This window comes from Myotis yumanensis, unplaced genomic scaffold (genome assembly GCF_028538775.1).
Source record: "Myotis yumanensis isolate MYYU_CA2020_CCGP unplaced genomic scaffold, mMyoYum1.0.hap1 SCAF_8, whole genome shotgun sequence".
In the NCBI taxonomy this organism is placed as follows: Eukaryota; Metazoa; Chordata; class Mammalia; order Chiroptera; family Vespertilionidae; genus Myotis; species Myotis yumanensis.
This window is the reverse complement of record NW_027223759.1, coordinates 88,913,484-88,939,427: the sequence shown is the minus strand read 5'-3', so window position 1 is coordinate 88,939,427 and position 25,944 is coordinate 88,913,484. Positions and strand designations below refer to the sequence as shown.

General features: G+C 42.0%; 1 protein-coding gene across 3 annotated transcripts in view; it reads left to right on the top strand.

Moving 5' to 3' along the window:
- CNTNAP5 (contactin associated protein family member 5) overlaps positions 1-25,944 on the top strand; it is an 857,999-nt gene that overhangs the window by 678,687 nt on the left and 153,368 nt on the right. For all 3 annotated transcript variants that reach the window (XM_070423164.1, XM_070423162.1, XM_070423163.1), the window contains exons 15-16: positions 18,349-18,476; positions 18,652-18,822. In XM_070423164.1, the coding sequence (XP_070279265.1) occupies positions 18,349-18,476; positions 18,652-18,822 (299 nt within the window). The remainder of the gene's footprint in view (positions 1-18,348; positions 18,477-18,651; positions 18,823-25,944) is intronic.

Genomic DNA, 25,944 nt, shown 5'->3' with positions numbered 1-25,944 from the left:
TCAATTCATGCCTAACATTTTCCCCAAGCGAAAAGGACATAGATGAGAAATTCAATATATACTTGGGCTTCCTAATGACTGTGACAGTTTTTAACTTTGAAAATTGCCAATTCTAGTTCTTTTAGGGGTATTGCTGAGGTTTGTGATATAAAGCACATGGTCCTATCATCTCCTCTTTATATTCTAAACATTCTATTTTAATCAAAATAATGAAATGTGATATTTAGTTTTGTGATTTAGTCAGTGTTTCTATAATATCTTTGGAGGGAGGGTGAAAGAAGATAGGGATTGCAATTCTATAGATTGTGTTTCAATTCTCCCATTTCACCACTATCTTAGTTACCAGCTAAGTCTATTACTGTCAATACAAATAAAGAAAAGGGAATTGATATTTATTGAACATCTATTTAATCCCTCAACAACGTATGAATTCTTTATAATTTTCTCACTTTGCACAGAAAGTTGAGGAATGTGGATTGCAGAGAAGTTAAATAATGCTCCCAAGGTCACACACACACTATTAAGGGTCAGATTCAGAATTTACACTCAGGTATGGCTAGCTGAGATCAGAGTCTCTCTTATTGTCTTACAAGTTACCTTTGCCAGATGCAGGTTAGTTTTTCATTCATAATATGTCCATAATATCTACTTTCCTTTGTTCTTCAGATGAACTGTTTTCCACTGTATTGATTATGAAAAAATGCACAGAACACTTCCAAATCCACGTTTGTCTTAACTGAATTTAAAGCACTCTTCTGGTTTAGCTTTAAATTTCACTTGTTTTATCAAACGCTGCTCAATATAATTAGCTATTGCCATGTCAAGCTGCTTTCAATCCAGTGAAAATTTAAGTACTTTTCCTTCACTGTTAAGCAGCAGGGACTATTTCAAATGAAATTTAAGGTTGAATCAAAACCTCAGTTCTTCAAGGAGAGGAGCAAACATTTGGTTCCATCAGGTTCTGCTAGATCAGTGATGGCGAACCTTTTGAGCTTGGCATGTCAGCATTTTAAAAAACCCTAACTTAACTCTGGTGCCGTGTCACATATAGAAATTTTTTGATATTTGCAACCATAGTAAAACAAAGACTTATATTTTTGATATTTATTTTATATATTTAAATGCCATTTAACAAAGAAAGATCAACCAAAAAAAATGAGTTCGCGTGTCACCTCTGACACGCCTATCATAGGTTCGCCATCACTGTGCTAGATGAACCTCCTCTTCAGAATGCTGTAGGGCTGCCAGGACCTCAAGCCAAGATGCCTGGGTGCCTTCTCCAAACCTGGAATCCTGACTGGGTTAATTCAGGTGAAGTTGACTGGAGGTAGGATGGGCAACTTATTTGGGCCCCACTTTACCCTGCAGTGGCTTCTATCACAGCAGCACAGATTCCTGCAAATCAACTATAACTGGTGACTCTGCTAATACTTTGTCACTCAAGACCTACACCTGTGCAGTAAATCTCACTCGTAGTCATCTGAATAGATGGATTTAGAACACCTTTGGGAGAAAGTATTACAAAATGGCACCTCCAAGCTTGAGAGCTACGTGTGAAAGGGTTGGATGGGAGTGTTGTCAGGCAAACAGGTTTAAAATCCTCTGTAACCAGAAGCTTAAATTCACTCATTTTTGATTCTCTAATTCCCATTTTGTATGGACAACATTAGAAGTGTATAGATTTACCATCTTGAATGGAAACGTCTTTACTTCATTTTGTATAATCAGGGAAGTTGCTAAGGGAAGTAGAATATAAAGAATTATTGAAAGTGAAGTGCTCTAATTACCTTCATCTCTCACTCTGTTTTTGTTTGAATTCTTGATCTTCGCTCACTGTTTCATTTCCTATTGTGTAGCCTTTTCATACTGATGCAGTCCTTCCCTACTGCCTTTATGCCTTCCCTTTCTAGGGATCTACTGACCAGGGCTGAGCTTAGTTTCCTGAACACTGGGAGGCAGTGTTGGAAAATGATACCACATCACTGGAAAGTGGAAGATTAGACCATCTTGTTGAAATGCCTCCACACTCTCTTCTCCAGAAGTTTCCACTGATCATCTCTTGCACTCAGATTTCAGGTCCTCCTTTGACTTGCTCACTAGTTTAATACCCTTTTGACCCCTTATCTGTTGACTTAACTTCATCATCTAGGTTTTGCTCGTAACTCTTCAAAATGTCTTTTCCCTAAACTCTGGGTCCATCAATACCTCTATCAGTACCAAGGTTACAGCATATATCATAACTCTTTCCATGTTTTATAGAGTCAATGCAAAAGCCCCATCATCTACTACTTTCTGTGGCAAAGATCTCTGGGAGAGAATCAGCATTTGATTTTAGGTATAGGTTTTGATCAACAACCAACTTACCAAGGATCAAGAAAAGTGATCTAAACTTCTATTTGTAAAGTAAAAAGTGATCTAAACTTCCCTCACGGGGACATGCTGTGCATTTCAGGGAAAAATCTAGGTGAGATCTGGAAGTTCCTTCTATCATTGCACCGAGGGGACGGAGGCTAAGATTCTGATTTAATTCTTCTGGTTTTCATTCATTATCCTTGGACAAGACATAGTTTGTCATAAATGATTCCACGAAATGGTTTGTTACAGAGCAATTGTGTATACTACTCTCTCTGACATTTGCCACATGTTTACTGAGTTTCTGCTCTGCGCCAGCCAAGCAGTTCTCTGTGCAGAGAAAGCAGGAGCATGATGATCTCTGCCCTTGAGGAAAGTGTCGCAAAGTGGAAAATAAAAAGCTAGTTACTGAGCAATAAATGGACCAGTGTGATGAATTCAGTAATAAAAAGAAGCACAGTTGTGCCCATACCTGGGGTGGATATGGGCTGGGATAATTAGATTTCATGGAAAAGTGATAGTTATATTTTGAAGGATCAGAGTTAGCTAAAGATAGTTTAGTACAGGGTGGTGGAACCTCCATGTGCTCAGACAGGGAAACATGAAATAATATGAAAAGTACTACTTGCTCCAAACACAAGTAAATTGATGTGTATTTGTTTGTTTTCCCCAGTTTTCATTTGGGGAACTTACAAAAAATGAAGGCAGGGAAGAAAGTTGAATCCAAAACATGATGTTCCTCATATGTGAAATAGCAATGAAATAACAATGAGACACATTCAGATGTGAAACATGGCAGAGAGTTCTGGAAATGTATTTTTTTAATCTATTCAACTCTATTATTCATAGCAGAATGGGAAGTGCAAAAACTGACACAATTGTGAAACAGTTAATCATGTTACTTAACATTTTTTCAACCTCATTCTTGGATAACATGTGGACAAGCTGGTTTTCCATTTCTTTATTTTTTTTTTTCAGATAATCATGTATCTTTAAATATCACTGCATTCTGCGTGATCCTAAGAAACCTCAAATATATTTACCTTGTAAATTTTCTCAAGTTCTTGCTTTTGGTAAAGTTAATCAGAAATCTGATTTGGGCTATTATAGCATCTAATAGACAGCAGTTTAATATATTACAACTCCTAAATAATGTTATCATTTAAAAATGTTACCTATCATATTCTGAATTATTCTTATTATTTAATAGTAGAGGCCTGTTGCATGAAGAGATTCTTGCAATAGGCCTTCCCTTCTCCTGGCTGCGGGCACCGGTTTTCCTCTGGCACCTGGGACCCAGGCCTCCACTCTGGCTGGAGCCGCCTTCCGTCTTCCATCTTCGTGGCTCCGACAGGAGCTGCCTTCCGTCCTCCTTCTTTGCAGCCCCAGCCGGAGCCACCTTCCGCCCTCAGTCTTCGTGGCCCCGACTGGAGCTGCCTTCCGTCTCCCATCTTCACGGCTCTGGCCAGAGCCACCTTCCGTCTTCCATCTTCGCTGCTCCGGCTCGCCTTCAGTCTTTGCTCTGCCGCTTGCAGCCTACGTATGCAAATTAACTGCCATCTTTGTTAGCGGTTAATTTGCATATTGCGCTGATTAGCCAATGGGAGGCATAGCGAAGGTACGGTCCATTACCCTGTTTGTCTATTATTAGATAGGATATCCCATGTCTCATATAATAATCCCCCAAATTCTTGAGGTTTGTTTATTTTTTCCCCCAGAAAAGGACCCTGAGGCTCTGAGATAAGTGACTTGGGTGAGATCACATGATTGGAAGGGTAGAGTTGGGTTCTAGCTGAATTCAAGGGTCTCTTGCTGACTGCATCAAAGAAGCTGCTAAGTTGGGATTTTGAGCCATGGCCAGTAAGGATGCCAGAGAGACCTCTCTCAGGGATTCTCAAGTCAGGCCATGGACGCCTATGTCTTTCTTTTTGCTGTCAGGCTGTTCAGGGAGCCTCACCCATCTTCCAAGTCTCTAGTAATTGATAATACTTTATTCTGTTTTAATAAACACGCATAACTGAATAAATAACTTGCTGCCATATACATACATATATATATTAATATATATATATTTAATTTAAATATATTTTTATTGATTTCAGAGAGAAAGAGAGAGGGAGAGGGAGAGAGAGATAGAAACATCAATGCTGAGAGAGACTCATGGACTGGCTGCCTGCTACACAACCCCCACTGGGGATTGAGACCACAACCCAGGCACATGCCCTTGACTGGAATCAAACCCAGGATCCCTCAGTCTGCAGGTCGATGCTCTATCCACTGAGCCAAACCGGCCAAAGCATATATTTTAATGACACCCAAGTAAATGAGGAAAATGAGTGTGTTGTGAGGGTGAAAGTGTGGCAGCTCATAGGATGGAGATGGGAAGAGAGAGAAAAAAGTCTCCCAATGAACACCAAAGACACACTTTTTTTCTCAAAGGGAAAACCTAGCTAGACCTCTAAATCAGTGTACCATGAGTCACTTTTCCAGGGGTTTATATACCAGCCAAAGAATTAAGCAAGGAGGAAAAATTGAGAAGACTTATAACGAATAACAATTTCATAATCGATGATTGTTTGCAAAGGAACTTCTCTTCAATTTAGTGATTCAATCTATAATCATTCTCCATATTGGTTGATTTCTGATACAGCCCCTTCAGAGTGATGGACTGTTTGGAGTAGGAAAGAAAGCGGTTGATAGATTTCAGCCTAGAGATAGAACAGGCAAGTGTCAGACTGTGTGGGAAATACAAATTCAGACATCCATCCAGAGAGATTCAGTGGAGGATTGTACATGAATAAGAAGGATGATAGAACGCTGATACAGAGGATGGTTCTTCAAGGATACAAAGAATGTTTGCAGATGAAAATGAAGGAAGATAGTAGAGGAATACAGAAGATGTTGTACAGAGATACAGAGGGTGGATCTCCGGGGATACAGAGGATGGCTGTACAGAGGGATACAATGGATGATTGTAGATGCATATGCAGGATGATAGTACGGTGATACAGAGGGTGATTCTACAGGGATAGATACAGAAAATGGTTTTACAGGGATAAAGAGGATGTTTGGGGTGACAAATTGGAAGGCTCAGGCACATGTTCCAAAGTGTGCCTCTTGGGGATGGGCCAAATAGGGAGTTTTCTCACCCAAACCTCCCAGTAGTACTAAAGTGAAGCTCTCTTAATAGCCAAACTTTCTTTTATTTATTTATAAGAATATACAGACATATTTATTTGAACTTTAGTATCTTAGTTCTTTGCCCTTTGTTCTTCCTACCCCTTTGTATAAAGTTATATGGCTTAAAACAGGAATATAAATGGTAAAAGGCTTAAATTCTGATAAAGGGTTTAAACATTTTGCTGTGGATTGCTTTTCTCCTGGCTACCAAATAGTAGTTATAAGTGATTGTTATTCTCCAAATGTTTTCTTTCTATACATTTGCCTTCTACATTTATCATTGGTAAACTCATGTCTAATCCAGAATCAGAACCTTGACTTCACAAAGGCCTTTTATTCCCTTCCCATGAGATTTAATGAGACAGTGCCTTTAGGACAGTGGTTCTCAACCTGTGGGTCACGACCCCTTTGGCGGTCGAACAACCCTTTCACAGGGGTCACCTAAGACCTTCCTGCATATCAGATATTTAAATTATGATTTATAACAGTAGCAACATTACAGTTATGAAGTAGCAACAAAAATAATTTTATGGTTGGGTCACAACATGAGGAACTGTATTTAAAGGGCCAGAAGGTTGAGAACCACTGCTTTAGGAGGATGTTCTTGGATATATCCAAAGGGTTAAGGGCTTTGCTGTTTCCTCACATAGGCTCTTTTTAATATATATATATATTTCAGAGAGAGGGAGAGAGAGAGATAGAAACATCAATATTGACAGGGAATCATTAATCGGCTGCCACCTGCACACCCCACACTGGGGATTGAGCCTGCAACCCAGGCATGTGTCCTGTCCAGGAATCAAACTGTGACCTCCTGATTTATACCTGCCAGCCTGGCATCACATAGGCTCTTATTGATTCTCATTTGATTCTTCGAGATTTGCAGACTCAGAGCAGTGAGGGTATCTCTCACTTGGTAAAATCCTAGATGGGTCAGGAATCCTGAATCCTAAGAGAAAGGAAAGGAAAAGATAGAGCCTCAGGACACACTGAGGCTCCATCTCATTACAAAACAGTATTATACAATATCTGCTTCTGAATTGTACTATACATAAATCTGTGTAGGAGCTATTTCACTCTTTATTGAATCTTGCAAGTGCCTTTACTCCAACCTGGTAGAAGTTATGTTTTTACTCATTTAGTCCCAGAATTCCTGCATGCATCTAGCAGTATATTTAGGGCCAGCACCTTGCGTTGAAGAAAATGTGCTTGGCATAGAGTAGTTCTTTCATGCTTTAACTGTTAAATGAATTTAATGAAAAAATAATAAATGGGGTTATTTCCTTTCTCCCCATACTCTCTTCCTGGTCAAATGCACCCTCTGCTTGGTAGTCTGCTTTTTATTCATTAAATTTTCACTTCAAGTGTATATCCTGAGGCAATGTGGTACTGGCTTGATTACACTAATGATTCCATGACTGGATTTCAGATTGTTTTTAGACAAAATATCTGTGGTGTATCTGATTAGAGATAATAAAAGGCATCACACACAGTCAAGAGAAGAAGAAACAATGCTAAAATGGGGAATAGGAACTTATAACCAGAGTTTGATAATGCAAAACCAGCATATCACTTCATTTTCTTATATCATTCTAGATGGATTAAACGGTTGCTATTTTGCTGAGGATAGAATTAAGGAGTTTGCGTATGTGATTGTTTTCTATTTAATGACTAGAGGCCTGGTGCATGGATTCATGCACCGTGGGATCCCTCAGCCTGGTGTGCGGGTATCAGGCCAAAACTGGCTCTCTGACATCCCCCAAGGGGTCCTGGATTGCAAGCGGGCCAGTTTCAGCCCAATCCCTGCAGGCTAGGCCTCGGGACCCCACCGGTGCAGGCCTCTAGTATACATATAAGATCTTTGGTTAATCTCTTCCTGCCCTCCCCCCTCCTCCCTCTCCTCTGAGATTCATCATTCTGTTCCATGTTTCCATGCCTGTGGTTTCTGCTCCTGCACTGAGCATCTTCCCCCTGGTGGTGAGTGTATGTCATAGCTACCAGCCGGTCAGCTGGTCATTCAGGCATATATATATAGATGCCACCTTTTGATCATCTATTAGGAAAATAACTAATATCAACAATTTAAAACATGTTGTTTATAGAAAACAAAACATAGCTATGAAATACACCTTTTTATATGTATAGGAAATAATTAAAGGTGTAGACTGAAGCTGCCATTACATCAGTTATCTGTCAAGCTGTAAAATCATACTTTCTCTGAATAATCTGCAGAGTCACATTATTTGGATAATTGTAAAATTTCGAGTATCACAAATAGAACTCAAAGTCAATATTAATATTAAAGGTGCATTTATATAGTATATTTATACAACATTTTGGTTTGGACTATTATCATATACTATAATATTATAATTCAACTTAAAAGAAATATGACTTTAGCTTCTATTTGAATCTCCCTACTTAATACTAAGTATATGGCATTACTCACCCGACAATAGCAAACCTCTACAAGTGTGCTTACAATTGTCAATTTTGATGCAATCAATTTAGGTGTCTATGTTTAATAGTGCATAGGGGCAATACTTTGTATGTGTTTTTATTTTAGGAGTCATTTTTTTAACAAAGAGATGCATTATACATATATATCATATACTTACTAGAGGCCTGATGCACGAAATTTGTGAAAGAGTAGGGCTTCCTTCCTCCAGCTGCTAGCACTGGCTTCCCTCTGGCACCCGGGACCTGGGCTTCCCTCACAGCCCCAGCTTGGTCCGGAAGGTTGTCTGGAAGGACATCTAGTCTAATTAGCATATTATGCTTTTATTGTTATAGATTGTAAAATTTAAGTATTTTAGATTATTTAATTTAAAAAGTTGCCCTGACCACATAGCTCAGTTGGTTAGACCAGTGGTCGGCAAACTGTGGCTCGCGAGCCACATGCGGTTCTTTGGCCCCTTGAGTGTGGCTCTTCCTAAGCCTTAGGAGTACCCTAATTAAGTTAATAACAATGTACCTGCCTATATAGTGTAAGTTTAAAAAATTTGGCTCTCAAAAGAAATTTCAATCGTTGTAATGTTGATATTTGGCTCTGTTGACTAATGAGTTTGCCAACCACTGGGTTAGACCATCATTCCAATATGCCAAGGTTGCAGGTTCCATCTTGGGTCAGGGCACATACAAGACATAACCAGTGAATGATTACATAAATGGAACAATGAACTGATGCCTCTCTCTCTCTCTCTCTTTCTCTCTCTCTCTTTCTTTTTCTCAAATAAATAAATAAATATTTTTTTTATAAAAGAAGCAGCCCCTCACCACCACTTGGAATCCCTCACTTCTGCCCCATGTGTGAAATCTTACACACAGATATAATAGTTTGGCATGTAGAGCTCTTCTACTTATAAAAGCATTCCTATGCATATACAATATTAACATGTAAGTTTATTCATTTTTACTAAACGTGACATTATATTAAACATATTACTCTGCAACTTACTTTTTTCCACATAAAATATGTCTTGGGGAGCTTTTATTTGGCATAATTAAATAATCATGAAAATGAGTGCATCCTTCCCATTTCAATGGCTAAAAGGTACCCCATAGCATAGCTGTATCATTATTTATTTTACCATTCCTTTGCAATAAACCTTTTAGTTGTGATTTTTCACAATTAAAAAGGACAATTAACATTTTTGAATCTTGATTTATACTTTTTTTCCATTTTGAAAATGGTTATTTCTGTTGTGTAGATTCCTTGTTTGGAATTGCTAAATTATCCACTTGCGTTCTTTGATAGATGTGTCCAAATTGCTGAAGGGACTTAGGACTATGTACAGACCCCGGGGAAATCAGTTCAGAAGGGGCTGCCCTGACTCAGGGTGAAAGAGTCTCCTCCCACAGAGATAGGCAGAGGATGACATTAGTCACAACCTCTATTTGCTCAGAGCTTGCTGGAACCCTTAGCAGGTGAGGCCAGCGCTGACAGAGCCCTTAGGTGCTGTGGAGTTCCTCATTTTCTCTCTCTGCCTTTGTCATTTGTACCGTGCTTGGCGCTGCTTCCAAGGTCCACAGCAACACTCAGCTAACTGCACACACATGCCAGTGTCTGTCTTCTTTCAAAGCGCAGAGTCTTCATCACTGGGAAGGAGAGAGAGGAGGAAGAGGAGCAAGAGCAGGAGAAAAAGGGGGAGACATGGTTCTATCTTCTTTGCGAATATGCTGTATAGGTTTTTAGTGAAAACATTGTGAATTGATGCATGTAATATATTTAGAACTCACACAATTGAATTCATATTTAGAAGCCACAGTGAGTTTTGCTGGATGCACCCTCATTGTCTGTAGGTAACATGCAATTTATTCCAAGTAATGTTTTATCATGTAATGGGATGGTCACATCCTGGATTTGCCACCTATTAACTATAGATTCTAAATCACTTAGCCACTCTGAGCTTCAGGTTCCTATTTTATAAAAAAATAAATTCAATTATCTCTGGGGAGTACTGGCTGAGTTTGCAATAATTTACACAATGTATTTGGTCCTCAAAACGTGTTTGCCATCATTTCTATTAATCTTTCTATTTTTACAGTATCTTAAATAAACTGTAAATGGCCACCTTTATTTACAGAAGTTAAACTAATTTCTATGAAATGTATATAAACATATCTACACTAACACAAGATAATCAAAATAGCATACACGAACAGTCAAAAGATATCACTCAGCCAATAAACTGTAGGGGGCACCTCTCCCCAAAACAGGGCTGCCCTCTGCGAATTCCCTAGTAAAATCACCATGTAAATGATGGGCAGTCTGCACTAGAAATCAGCCAGGAGATTGCTTGTAAGTGTGGAACCGAAGAGTGTGTGGACTCCCGAACTCCTGTCAAGGAGACGCTGTGTAATCTTAGGGGACACGGGCCTGAGAAATGATTATAAATGGGCAAACTGAAGCCTGATCAGTTGCATTGTATCTTGGGTGTAGAAAACTTGTGTGAATAGAAGGGGCATGGTCAGCCTGAGACCCAGGAAAACAGCTCACGGGCTCAGGGCCTGGTGCTGGTAAACTGTCCTGAGAAGATGGAGACTAAAGGTGGGAAATGGCAGCTTTCGCTTAGCTCATAGGTGAGCTGTTCTCTGTGGGAGCAGGACTAGGCCAGGGGGACAGGAAAGCCTGGTGGTTTCAGCAAAGGCTTTGCCTTTAAAACCCTGGCCTTTCCATTTGCAAATGATTTACCCTGAGAAGTTCGGTCCCCTCTCTGAACCTCAGTGTCCTCTCCTGTACAGGCAGGTAATGACTATCACATCATCAGGGGGTTGATCTGAGGATTAAATAAGATAAGCTGTAAAACCCTATCTTGATGTTTACATGGGCAGGAAAAGGCAGCTCCTACGCTCAGCTCCAGTGATGTGAGGTCCGTGGCTGAATCGCAAAGCCATCAGCAGATTCTAAAAATAGAGGCCCCACACTCCTGCAGTGCCTCTAAGTTCATTTTCTTTAGAATGAACTTCTCTTTGTAAAAGGCAATTGTGGTTTTAAATAATGTTTTATTCACTCTATTATGTTAAGTACTTTGGAATTTGAACCCTACTTATAAAAAACAGAGACCTCTTCAAAGGCTTTAAGCTATGAAAAAATTAATTCTATAAGCTTTACCTCTGTAAGCATGTTTCTGGAAACAGTGTGAAGAAGAATAAGAATTGAGATTAAAAGCAGGGAGCCAGGTTAGGTAACCAGACCAAGGCCCAAGATGAGACTCTGAGGCCTCCAAATAAAACTGAGGCCAGGGGTTCTTTCTAAATCCAATATTTATAAAGAACTCAAACAACTCAACATTAGAAAAACAAACAATCCAATTAAAAACTGGGCAGAAGACCTGTATAGACATGTTTCCAAAGAGGACACACAGATGGCCAATAGAAATGAAAAGATGCTAGTCACTAATCATCATAGAGATGCAAAATTAAAACCACAATGAGAAATCATTGCACATCTGTCAGAATGGCTGTCATCAATAAATTAGCAAACAAGTGCTCGTGAGGATGTGTAGAAAAGGGAACCCTCGTGCATTGTGGGTGGGAATGCAGACTGGTAAAACCACTGTGGAAAATAGTGTGAAGTTTCATAAAAAAATTAAAAATAAACTGCCATTTTTAGGAATATATTTGAGGAAACATGAAACAGTGATTAAAACAAATATGTACACCCCTATGTTCATTGCAGCTATATTTACAATAGCCAAGATCTGGAAGCAGCCCAAGTGCCCATCAGTAGATGAGTGGCTTAAAAAACTCTGGTACGTTTACAAGGGAATACTATTCAGCCACAAAATATAAAGAAATTTTATCTTTTGCAGCAGCATGGATGGACTTAGAAGGTATTAAGCTAAGTGAAATAAGCCAGTCAGAGAAAGACAAATACCATTTGATTTAATTTATATGTGGAATCTCATGAACAAAATAAACAAAGAGAATAGAAACAGACTTATAGATACAGAGAACAGACTGACAGCTGTCAGATGGGGCCGGTGGGGGGGAGGGGGGGGAAGCTGGGTGAAATAGGCAAAGGGATTAAGCAAGCAAACAAACAAAAAAACCTCTTTCACGTAGATAAACAGTATGGTGATTGCCAGAAGGAAAATGGGTGAGAAGGAAGTGGAAGACAGTAAACGGGTATTAATGGTGATGGGAGGAGACTAGACTTTGGATGGTGAACACAATGCAATATACAAATTATGTATTATAGAGTTGTACACCACTGGCTCATTAGTTCGGTTAGAACATTGTCCTGATACACCAAATTTGTGGGTTAGATTCCCGATCCCCCGATTGGGGCACGTACATGAATCAACCAATGAATGCATGAATGAGTAGAACATCTCTCTCTCTCTCCCCACCCCTACTCCCATTCCCGCCTTCCTCTCTAAAATCCATCAATGGCTAAAAATAAAAATAAGTATGAAACCTATATAATTCTATTCGCCAATGTAACCCAAATAAATTCTATTAAAAAAAGAGAGGGGAAAAACAAACAAACAAACAAACAAAAACCAAGGCCAAGGGGATGAAGAAAGGGCAGTTGAGCTGAGAGACATAAAGAAGGTGAGATGGATGGAAGTTGTTGATCAAGAATAAGTGAGGAGCCCAGCCGGATGACTCAGTTGTTTGGAGCATTGTTCTATACAACAAAAGGTTGAGGGTTTGATTCCCAGTCAATTAATATACCTAGGTGCATATTTGATACCTGGGTAGGCAGACAATCAATCCATGTTTCTCTCTCACATCAATGTTCTGCTCTTTCTCTCTCTTCCTTTCTCTCTCAAAAAAATCCATAAAATATATTCTCGGGTGACAAAAAAAAGTGAGGAAAATATAAGAGGTAAAGACCTGCATGGGTACAGAATTAGCAACTGGGGGCACAGGGCCAGGTTACTCACAGAATTGAGTAACACAGACAAGCAGGATAGCCAATCCCTGGGAAAAGCAGCCAGTGGAGCAGGTTAGGGCATATTAGTTAGAAACGGCTTCCGTTGACATCTAGGGAAAGCTTAGTAGGCAGTTGAAGAATATATATTCATGGAAAGAAAACATTGGTGTGTAATAGGAAAGATGGAAACACGGTGAAATGCTGTACCAAAGTGGAGTAAGTTGGAGGTTGACATATTTCATGGACATTAGCAATTTAGTGAGAGAAATTTCCATAGAGTGAAGGGAGAGAAGACTGACTGCTTCTTGAGGGAGGAAAATGGAGAGCACACTGATCTGGGAGAATGTGGGCAGTGCCGTGAAGACCTTCCACAGCACCTATGAATGTTCCTTCTTTCATTTTCCAAACACCTCCTAAATTACAGCTCCTAAATCTTCATCGTGGTAATATTTCACGATCAACTATAGACTCATAAAATCTTGAAGGCATTTTAATTCCTTAAAAATCAAGAAACATTGGGTAAACTTTGGTTGTATCCTATATAATAAAAGCCTAATATGCTAAGTGTCCAGTCATTTAGTCATCATTTCAAATAATCAAAGCATAATATGCTAATGATATGCTAAGGCTGCTCAACTGCTTGCTATGAGGTGCAATGAGCACCAGGGGGCAGACAGTCGACCAGTAGACCAATCAGGACTGAGCAAGACGGGCTAGACACACCCTGGAGCCCTCCTAGTCCCTCCCCAGCTGGCCAACCTCCTGTGTCCCTCCCTGGCCCCAATTGTGCACCAGTGGGGTCCCTCAGCCTGGCTTGTGCTCTCTTGCAATCTGGGACCCCTTGGGGAATGTCGGAGAGCCAGTTTCGGCCTGATCCCGCAGGCCAGGCTGAGGGACCCCACTGGTGCACGAATTTGTGCACCAGGCCTCTAGTTTATATATAACACCTAATTTTGCATTCTCATGTCTACTTGAGATGAGCTCTACAGTTTCAAGTTTCTAAAGCATTTATAGAAGAAATGTAGTTTCTGAGATGTTTAAATTTCTGCCAGAATCATCTTGTTTTGCTAGGAACTGAAAACAAGATTCCAGCTCTGGTTTGGCCAGTGTGGGGCATAGCTGAACAGATACTCTCTCAGATGTGGAATTTATATGAACACAGTAAATGCTGGCTTATTTTTTTGTTTGTTTGTTTGTTTGTTTGTTTGTTTTGGTTTGGTCAGCCAAGTGACACTTCAGCTCATTTTGAACTTCTTGTCATTTAATCCCAGTTCTATTTTATCTGGAAATCCTTAGCAGGAAGACAAAAGGGAAATAATTACCTTAGGCAAATTTAGGATAGAATTATTGGCAAGTATAACATGGTCCTTTAGACCTGCAGTGTTGCTTGTGGGCATCTTGCTGCTAAGTTTGCTTTTGAAGCCACAGGCAATGAGGGACATTGTGTCACCCACTTGAGGGAGGTGTGCAGAGTGTCTTGAGACTAATCTACTCAGACTCACACAAGGGCTTCAAAGGGAGTTGAACTCTGGAGTCTTTTTCATAAATTTCTATGTTTTTCTATCCTATGCATAATGTTTTATTTGTTACTTTTGAGTGACTGAAAGAGAAGATATAAAAAGGAAAAAACAACTCTTTATAGACTCAGTCACCCAAATGACTCCTCAAAGAAGCTTACAGAGCAGCAGTTCACTAACATATATATATATATATATGGTTAAGCGACAGTCTGACCAGTAGCTATGATGTTTAATGACCACCAGGGAGCAGACGCTCAATGCAGGAGCTGCTGAGCTGCGGTGACTTGGCAGCAGTGGTTCTCAGGTGATGCACCCTGGAACCAGAGAGGAGGGAGCCTGATTCTGGGTGCATCACCCAAGAACCTCCTTCTTGCAATCTGGGACCCCTTGTAGGATGTTGGAGAGCTGGTTTTGGCCCAATCCCCACAGGCCAGGCCGAGGAACCCCACCTGCCAGAGGGACCCCACTCACTCCACAGATGCCCTTCGAGCCACGGTGTCACCCCAGGTGCGGCCTGCAGGGAGGGACATGGGAGGATGGCTCCAGGGTGTATCAGGTCCATCCACCTAGTCCCGCCCCGCTGGCCACCTTCTAATTAATTTCCTTTCAATGTGCATGAATCCATGCACTGAGGCACTAGTTGCTTGATAAAAGCAAATGGGAGCATGTGACATCTCACCATACATTAACGATACACTAATGAAACAGAGGCCCCTGTTGTGTCTGCAGTTCTGAATTTGGTAAAATCTCAAGATTCAGACTCTAAACTGAGAAGAGACCACATTGACTAATTCAGGGCCATACTTTTGCTCCTGAGAATATTTTTTCCAATTCTTTTTCTTAAAGTATATATTTTTATCAGGTCATGTGTGTTTGTTGAGACCCACATTCCTTGTGCCCTCAAGGCCTCCATAAGCTGGAATCTGTAGCTGGTCTGCTCCTTTATCTTTCAGAAACAGGGGACTTGTTTTCTTATTTTCCTTTAAAAATTGTATTTCACATTTTCATTTCAAACTTTACAGGGAATTTCATCAACTATTTGAGTCCATACTATGTAATACTTAGTGTGTTAGTTGACATCATACAAGGAGTGTGTTGAGGATCATTGATTCAGCCCATGCCAGTCTGAGTCAAATGACAATGCTTTTCCATTACAACACAGCCACTTATGTACTTATAACGTATGTAAGTACTCTGTCTCCTTAGGGAGAGCCTCCTATATTCCAAACAAAGACAAAGTCTCTAAAGTGTTTATTCAAATAAAACTGGTTCAAAAAACCAGTTAATGTGTAGAAAGGCGAATCTACAGCTATAGACTCCCTGCCTATCAATAGGCACCACCATAATTTGTATCATTTTCTTGCAATTAAAATCCACTACCACCACCCACCCTCCAGATATTCTACCTATTAATGCTTTCAAAGGTGTGAATCATATGTGTCACTCATGAATTAAATCCAATCTTATTCTCAATGTGACCCTAAGAGTATGAATAAATATTCAAAGTCCTTTTGATGCCTAGGTTGTCTGTCAGCTGAACATATTTCTCACATGGGTTTTATTGGTCAGTGTAGTGTTGGTTCCTACTACATTATGGTTTTAAAATTTTTAAATTAATTTCCAAGATTTAAAAATTGAGAATTTTTGCATTTATATTCATGAATAGCATAATTACCTCTTTACTAATGGGTGTCACTGCCTCCTTTAAGACAGAACACCTACTTTCTACCAGTCTTCTTGTCTCTCTTTTTCTATCTCTTTTTCCCCTGACAGTGAAGCTGTGTGTCAGGTTTCATTTAGCATCTAACACAAAGCCATTTTTATTCCTTGTCTGGTCCCTGTAGGCATTTGACTTTGGATCTGTTTCTATCTCATTGAACAATTTTGGAGAATAGTTACCCTTATTTATATATTTATTTTAGTTTTATGATCAAAATTGTTTTTGGTAATGTGCATTGCACCATCAAACCTAATATGAGTGCCTTTTCTCTCTTATTTGAGAAATATTTTTATTCTTAGAGTGCTATTTGCATATCCTAATATTTTGACACAAGGACATCAAATGGATGTAGACAAGAGGACAGCATGTAAGGGAGGCAGTGGTTAGCTTTAATGAATTTACCATTTCACCTTGAAACTGAAATGGAGAGAAACAAATCCTATAGAAATACAAAATAATTTGAGAGAGGATGTGAGTTTGGTCTATCTACTTTGACTGCTTGCAATCTGCTTTGAAATCTCTTACTGAAAAGATATCAGAATGTGAAGACTCAAAATGTATCCTGTGTCCAAGTAGCATTCAGAGATGTACTTTCAAATAGAAACAGAAGTCTTAGTTCAGATGAAAATTAGTGTTACTACTCCCATTATTCAGCATTTCCCATAGATCAGACACCATGGTAAATTACTATATAGTCTCATTTAATCCCCTCTATAACTCTGTGATATAGAATATATCTCCATTTTAAAGCTGAGGATACTGGGAAATCTCAGAAATAAGGTGGTTTGCCCAAGCTAGCACAGCTGTAATCTCAGGTAGGGCCTGAGATTCCAGAACAAATCTGTCTGCTTCTAAAGCTCTATCCTCAAAATCGCTGGTCACACTACTTGTTCCTTGCTATGTTTCCCAATTTAGTAATCTGGAATATTAGTTTGTTGTCTCTAAACTCAGAGCTGCAAATGATAATGAAATATAATGTTGGTTTTGAGTGTTTTGTGACTTCTTTGTGGATATGGAGAGAGAACCAATATGAATCTGCACCCTTCATGCTCTTGTTATCACCTGGCTGCATCAGATACCTCATCCTGAATACTGGGCAGGTCATTATGCCTTGAAGTTCCTATTACCAGCAAGATGACCAACCCTGCATTTAACTGAGGCTGTTAATGGGATGTCTTCCCACTTGTGTGTAGTTCTCAGACTGCCTCAGATGATTCAGTTCTGCTCAGATTAACATAGATTTATGACATACTTGTCAAATTATACTTGGGATATATACCAAGTATATGACTACGCCCCTGTCCCTTCTGTCGTGTGACCTTAGACAAGTTTCCTAATATATCTGAGCCTTAGTTTCCTCATTGCTAAGCAGGAAAAATTGCACCACCTGCCATAGGGGTGTTGTGTGGGAAAAATAAACTTATTCCTTAGCATATTGCTGGCTCAAAATATTTATTAATTCAATATCAGTTTCTTACCTACATTTTGTTTTTATTTTCAGTTAAATGGTATGTTCTCATCAGTAGTCCAGAAACACAACTTACAAAGAGAAAAAAAAATCAATAGCTTAGCCCTATTATTTTAAAATTATTTTTTTGTCACAGGGTGACTAGTCAGTTCCCTACTTGCATGGTTCACAAAGATAAAGCCAGAGTCTCTAACAACCAAGATCCTTAAAACACAGAACAATAGGAAGAGCAACAAAATGAAGAGTGACTGCAAAGATTTGCTTGTACGTAGAGTTAAAAGATGACAGAAGCATCCTAAGCTGTTTGACACTGTTGGCAGGAGGCTGGAACAAGTCCTTGGAGTGATTCATGTGGGATTTGTGATGCCCATTTCAAGTGAGCTCCGGAGACAGCCAGTCTCTTTATGGAGAGAGGCGGCATCTCATGTTCTCTCAGCACTGCACTGGGCAGGTGTGCGCTCTCAGCCACAGCAAGCAGCAGCAAGCTCTGGAAGGACTTAGGGAAAATGTAAAATCTGCTTGTTTGGGGAAGCTGGCCATCGGGTTTGCAATTGGCATTCTAGCCTCTCAGACACATTTAGGAGATGAAAGGCCCTCTGTTACCCTCTTCCCTGTCCCATCCTGCTGCAACTACCCAAATCGCTTTTAAAAAGAGGAGTCTTGGTAAAGAGTCCATAGATTATCCACGTTTTCTCCTCTTTTGTCTTACATTTATGTTTTTCAGGACAAATGATACTGGTTTTCTTTCCTTCAAAGACCACTTGCCTGTCACTCAGATAGTTATCACTGATACCAACAGATCAAACTCAGAAGCTGCTTGGAGAATTGGTCCCTTGCGTTGCTATGGCGACCGTGAGTACTAATGAAAGAAGCTTTCCTTCTGCACTACATAAGCCCAGGATGTCCAAAATTCCCCCCTTCCCTTTCCCTGCAGTTCCCCAGGCTTCAGAGTTATCATACACGTGCCCAGCTCTCTGTACCCCATTTCGGAACAGTCAACCATGCTCAAGGATTTTCTTACTTGCAGGACACTTCTGGAACGCAGTCTCCTTTAATACAGAAGCCTCCTACCTCCACTTTCCTACCTTCCATGCGGAATTCAGTGCTGACATTTCCTTCTATTTTAAAACCACGGCTCTCTCTGGAGTTTTCCTAGAAAACCTTGGCATTACAGACTTCATCCGCCTTGAAATAAGCTGTAAGTTCCCTCCTTTATGAATTACTAATGTAGTTGGTCAGCAGGAGAAACTTCAGTCTTACCTTTGCCACTGAGTGCCTGTTTGTATCACAAAATTAATCTCACTGGACATCTGTAAAATGAGCAGTGACAATTTCTAGTTCCTTCTAAGGCTTTTTGCATTATTATTACCTATCAGTATTTAATCAGTCATTCTCTCACCACATTACTGCATCACCCAAATGTTCATGGCTACCTATGGCAGCATTCTTGATCTGATCCATGGGTATTTCTTACCAATGACTTAAGCTTCCAAACCACAGATGTGTTCATGACAGTTTCCATGGAAAGCTAAAGTGCTGTTATTATGCCTTCCATTCATAACTGGGGCCCACTTTTTTTGTTGTACTTTTGCTCTGAAAGTAATTTCCTCACTTATGTTCCACCACTAGGGGTGTGTCACTACCCTGTGAGATCCCCATTGTTCCTCTCCCATTGCACCATGAACTTGGGTGTATCTAGTGCATTTGATGACAGTATATATCATTTTTAACATCCTATCTCCTATATACAAGTTATATTTAGAAATAATTATAAAGTTAAATGAAAAATAATAGAATTCAGATGGCAAGATGTTCTATTATGAAAATTTAATATGTAATCTTGTCAATAAAAATAATGCAGTACAGAAAAAAGACAATATAATAGATAAATACTTTCCACTTACATTAATTACTTTTAGGAAAGATCATACCTACTTATTGGTTTGTCGAGTAACAATAAAAGCATTAAAATTTCTGTTCCTTAGACCTTAATTCTACAAATTTATTGACTTCATAAAAAATATTTAAAAAAACTATAATCAGGTGTATTACTTATTTTCTCTCAGATTTATCAAAAAGGTACTTTTTATAAATTTTTAATTAATTGTTTTCACATGGGTAATAAAAGGATAAATGTCAGGAACTGTTTTAGACATAAGGATAAGGTTGGTACAGATTCATAAAGATTCCATTTTATAATAAGTTTTAAAAATTGCAGTACTTTCCATGTAATTTTTTCAGAATTAAATCTAATAACTTCAAAAATCTCTGCAATAAATAAAATAATCTACTAAAATATTTTTATCAGAAAATTCATCATAGATTGCTATTCTATTTGGTAAAAATCTAAGCGTTGCTGGGGATTTGGAACTGCTTGAGCTCTCTCTGTGTGCAGTTTGTGTCTGCAACCTCTGTGATACTACATATGTGTTTCAACAGATTTGAGTTAAACAATATTAGCACAGTAATTATAAAAGTGAAAACTCAGAACTTGAGTTCTTACCCTTAAAAATAAATACATACAGGGTGTAACAAAAAAAGGTTTACAGTTGTGAGAATGTGGAACAGTTTATTCTTGTGTTATTATTTATTAACTAGAGGCCCGGTGCACAAAAATTTGTGCACTCGGGGGGCGGGGGAAGGGGGGTCCCCCAGCCCGGCCTGTGCCCTCTTGCAGTCTGGGACCCCTCAGGAGATAACGATCTGCTGGCTTAGGCCTGCTCCCGGGTGGCAGAGGGCAGGCCCAATCCCTAAGTGCAGCCCCTGGTCAGGCTCAGAGCAGGGCCAATTGGGGAGTTGGGGCGCCGCCCCGTCATGCACAGAGCAGGGCGGATCAGGAGGTTGCGATGCCACCCTCAGTCACGCTCAGGGTAGGGCCTATTGGGGTGTTGGGGCACCGCCCCCTGTCATACTCAAGGCAAGGTCGATGGGGAGGTTGCAGCACCACCCCCTGTCACGCACAGAGCAGGGCCAATCAGGGGGTTGGGGCGCTGCCCCCTGTCACACACAGAGCAGGGCCAATCAGGGGGTTGGGGCTCCGTACCCTGTCACACACAGAGCAGGGTCAACCAGGGGGTTGGGGAGCTCCTCCCTGTCACTCACAGAGTAGGGCCGATAGGGGAGTTGGGGCACTGCCCCCTGTCACATACAGAGCAGGGTGGATCAGGGGGTTGGGGCGTTGCACCCTGTCACACTCAGGGCAGGGCTAATGGAGAGGTTATGGCTCTACCCTGTCACACACAGAGCAAGGCCCATGGAGGGGGGTTGGGGCGCCACCTTCTATCACCCACAGAGCAGGGCCCATCAGAGGGTTGGTGTGCTGCACCCTGTCAAACACAGAGCCGAAGGGCGATCAGGGGATTGGGGAGCTCCCCCCTATCAGGCACAGAGCAAGGCTGATCAGGGGGTTGGGGCGCCTTCCCCTGTCACGAACAGAGCAGGGCGGATAGGGAGGTTCTGGCCCCGCCCCCTGTCACACACACAGCCTCAGGGCGATCAGGGGGTTTGGGCGCTTCCCCCTGTCATGCTGATCCCGGTGCCGGGAGGCATATTACCCTTTTACTATATAGGATAGAGGCCTGGTGCATGGGTAGGGGCTGGCTGGTTTGCCCTGAAGGGTGTCCTGGATCAGGGTGGGGGTCCCCACTGGGGTGCCTGACCAGTCTGGCTGAGGGGCTGAGGGCTGTTTTCCAGCTGGTGAGTGACTAAAGCTTCCAACCGCTCCTTGTTTTCTTTTTTTTCTTTTTTTTTGTTCTGGGCCAGCTTTAGCTCTGAGGCCTCGCTGCTGAAAACATCGATACAATGTTTCGGTCCTTTCTGGGGTTTTGTTTAGCTTCTTATTTGCAACATAGTACACAGTTGCTTAGACTTGCAGCTGAGAGGCCGGCAAGTGAGGCGGGGAACGTTGGAGTCCACAGCAAGCAAGCCTCATGCTCGCTTCAGTGCCTGGCTGCCGGCTGCCATATTGGCTGACAGTTAATTTGCATATACTCACTGATTAGCCAATGAAAAGGGTAGCGGTCGTATGCTAATTACCATGTTTCTCTTTTATTAGTGTAGATTAGAGGCCCAGTGCACGAAATTCGTGCAGTGGACGGGGGTCCCCTCAGCCCGGCCTGCACTTTCTTGCAGTCCGGAAGCCCTCGGGGGATGTCTGACTCCTACACCGCTGCTGCGCTCACCAGTTGTGAGCCCGGCTTCTGGCTGAGCAGCGCTTCCACTGTGGGAGTGCATTGACCACCAGGGGGCAGCTCCTGTGTTGAGTGTCTGCCCCCTGGTGGTCAATGAACATCATAGCAACAGATTGTTCTACTGTTCAGTCAATTTGCATATTAGCCTTTTATTATATAGGACTATTGTATTATTTTTCATATGGACAACTGTAAACCTACTTTTGCTTCACCCTGTGTATTTGAGTCTACGTGTTCAGGAGTCACCAGTGGATCTGGCATTCTCTGTATTAATTTTCCTTTTGCACATAATATTTTTTAAATAGTAATAAAAAGTGCTCTATGAGGCTTACATGCACATGATTAAAAATAATACTAACATTAGCACTGGATAGAACTTAAGCAAAATTTTTTTTTGTTAGAAAACTGTGTTATCATTGATGTTTAGAATCACTGGTGTATGGCAATGATGAAAAACAGATCTACTTTCAGCTGTGTGGGCTAGTTTTTCGATTTGCTGCAATCAGGGTACCCCTTTATTTCTCATGCGTAGGTGGACTGCTCGCACGGTCTTGCCCATATTGTACCCATAACCACGGAGATCCATGCTTGTTATTAAGAGGCTCATTTATCTGCGTCTAAATGGATGTGTTCTGTAGCTTGATTGAGGCAATTGACCATATTGCAATAATGTGACCTCATCATATTCCCTTGAAAGCACAAGTAATGTCTTACCACGGAAACCCAGAATTTAAGAGCTCCAGGAAGAAGGCAAAGGGCCCTGGCCAGAGGGGGTAGCGGCTGTGTCTGTGTGCTTCTCCTACAAATCACCCACAGCTGAGTGTTCCCTCTGCAAGTGCACATGAGGCTACAAGGGAAGGGATTCTTTTATTGGCAATTTTGACCTCCTTTCACTACAACAACTGAGACTATCTCTGGGAGGAAACTCCTGTCTTTAGTGTAAAGTAAGATCCCTGGTACCTAACAGCCTGGAACTGAAAACGTGGAGTTGAGTGCCAACCATTTCATAATGGGAATATAATAACCACAACATAAATTTAATAAAAATTAGGCCCCAAGGCCACTTGATTCATTCCAGGAGCAGCTAATGTCATGGCTTATCATCACAGGCTAATGAGTGATGATTTGGTGTTAATTATGTTGCAATGTCCAATTTGTACTTTCTGGTGCTGTATTTTGACTTTGGGGTCATACAAAAGTGTTTTAAATGCAAGTAATATTACATTTGATGAAAATGTAAAATCCATGAGGATTGAGTTATAAACAACTTGACAATTAGGTACTGTTTTTATTCCTATTTTACAAATGAGAACACTGAGCCTGCACAAGATAGAAAACGCCTCAGGTCATGGTGGCTCCGGAGTCTACTCTCAAATTTTACTTTAAGGCCTTTAACTTATTACTTCCCTCTAGGTCAGAGCTCACATTTGCCAGATGCAAAACAATTCAAGTTCTCAGTTACAGGAAATTTTGCAGATTGGGGTTTCTTACACCAGGACTGGCTTTCTGTTAGGGTTTAAAGCTAAGGAGGGAGAGTTCCAGGGTGGCATTTGACCTTTGATAATTCAGGTCTTGCAGTTGGTGACTTTGTGAAATAAATACCCATGTTAAGAGGTAAGGAGAGGTAAAGGAGAGGGGCCATCTCAGGGTGCTGGGAAAGAAGGGATGATTCCAGCTATGGAAAGGGGCTGTCTTCTCCTCAGCTTCAGTGTATTACTTACCTCTCCACTTCCTTCAGATTCATAAAATTTTTATGTAATAATCCTATCTAATAATAGACAAACATGGTAATTGACCATACCTTCGCTACACCTCCCATTGGGTAATCAGCATGATATGCAAATTAACTGCCAACAAAGATGGCAGCTAATTTGCATACTGCAGGCAGGGCAGGACAGCGCAACCACCAGTGCAAGAGCTGCCATCCAGGCCCCCATGTGCGACCCCAGAAGCCGCCGGCCTGCCGCCCATTGGGTCGCAGGCTGGCCCCAGAAGCACCAGAAGCCGCCCAGAAGCCAGTGATGGGGGGGGGGGGGGATGAGATGGGGGTCCCCTTCCCAGGCCTGAAACCTCTGGCGGAGGCATCAGGCCTGAGCAAGGGGCCGATCCCACAATCAGAGGGTGATGGAAGTCGACGCCTTTGGTCGAGGTGTCAGGCCTGGGCGGGAGGCGGAGCTGGCAATCGGAGAGGCCTGGGGGTCCCCTGCCCAGGCCTGATGCCTCAGGGAGAGGTGTCAGGCCTGGTTGGGGGGCCCAGTGGGCGATCAGTGGGAGATGGGGGTCTCCTGCCCAGGCCTGACACTCTGGAGGATGATGGGGGTAGACACCTCTGGCCAAGGCATCAGGCCTGGGTGAGGGGTCGATCTGGTGATCGGAGGGAGATTGGGGTCCCCTGCCCAGGCTTGACGCCTGGGCCAGAGGCGTCAGGTCTGGGCGTGGGGGTGGAGCCAGTGTTTGGGGAGAGATGGGGGTCCCCTGCCCAGGCCTGACGCCTCTGGCCCAGGCATCAGGCCTGGGCAAGGGGCCGATTAGGTGATTGAAGGGTGATGGGGGTCGACGCCTCTGGCTGAGGCGTCAGGCCTGGGCAAGGGGCCGATCCAGCAATCAAAAGCTGATGGGGTTGATGCCTCTAGCCGAGGTGTCAGGCCTGGGCAGGGGGAGGAGCCGGTGATCTGGGGGAGATGGGGGTCCCCTGCCCAGGCCTGACACCTGGGCCAGAGGCGTCAGGCCTGAGCCAGTGATTGGTGTGAACTACAGAGGAAACACCTTTTCTGACTGCTCATTGGCTAAGCTCCCTGTATGCCATTGGTAATATTCTTAGTAACTTGGGTAATAAGAATTCAAAAAGGTGATCTAGGGTTTTTCACCACACTCCTGGCGAAAAAAAAATGAAGGTCTGCTGCTGGAGGGCTAAGAAATGCCATATCCTGCCTTAGCTGGTTTGACTCAGTAGATAATGCCTTGGCCTGACAATGGCAGGGTCTGGGTTCAATTCTGACCAAGGGCATGTACCTAGGTTGCAGGCTCCTCCCTGGCCGGGGCCCAGGTCAGGGCTCATGCAGGAGGTAACCAATCAGTGTTCCTCTCACTTTGATATTTCTCTCTGTCTTTCCCTTTCTCTTCCACATTCTCTAAAAATCAATGGAAACATATCCCCAGGTGAGGATAAAAAAATAATAAAGAAATTATTATTATATGAAAGACATATCTTGAAAATGCCTAAAGAAAGTTGTCATTTTTTCATGGTGAAGTGACTGGAGTCTGTGTTGATGGAAAAACCTTGCTGGCTGCAGTGACTGGTAGTGGCTGCAGCAGCCGGGTGATGGGGCTGGTGCCTTCCCCTTATCATCCTGGTCACCTCCCACAAAGGGAGGCCAGACTGTGGCTTAGGCCATCACTACGCCATCACTAGGACATCCCCTGAGGGCTCCCAGTATGTGAGAGGGGGCAGGCTGGGCTGAAGGACACCCCCCCCCCCCCCAGTGCACGAATTTCATGCACCGGGCCCCTAGTCTATATATATAAAAGGCTAAGTGACCATCCGACTGTCCGACTGGTAGCTATGATGTGCAATGACCACCAGGGGGCAGATGCTCAATGCAGGAGCTTCTGAGTTGCTGTGGCTTGGCAGCGGCGATTCTAGGGTGATGCACCCCAGAACCAGAGAGGAGGGAGCCTGATTCTGGGGTTTGTCACCTGAGAACCTCCCTCTCACAATACAAGACCCTCAGGGAATGTTGGAGAGCTGGTTTTGGTCTGATCCCCACAGGCCAGGCTGAGGGACCTCACCTGCCAGAGGGACTCTGCTCACTCCACAGATGCCCTTCGAGCCATGGTGCCACCTCAGGTGCAGCCGGCCGGGAGGGACCACGGGAGGTTGGCTCCAGGGTGTGTCCAGCCCATCTCACCCAGTCCCACCCAGCCGGCCACCTTCTAATTAATTTCCTTTCAATGTGCACGAATCTGTGCACCAGGGCATTAGTAGAAAATGTAATAGCATACACTCAATTGAGAAAAATATGGTGATTGATTCTACTTTTGGAGTCAGATTCTACTTGCTATTTGGGAAATTAGAGAAAATTATTCACACTGATTTTTTTAACCTATAAAAAGGAAATAAAAATGGTGCC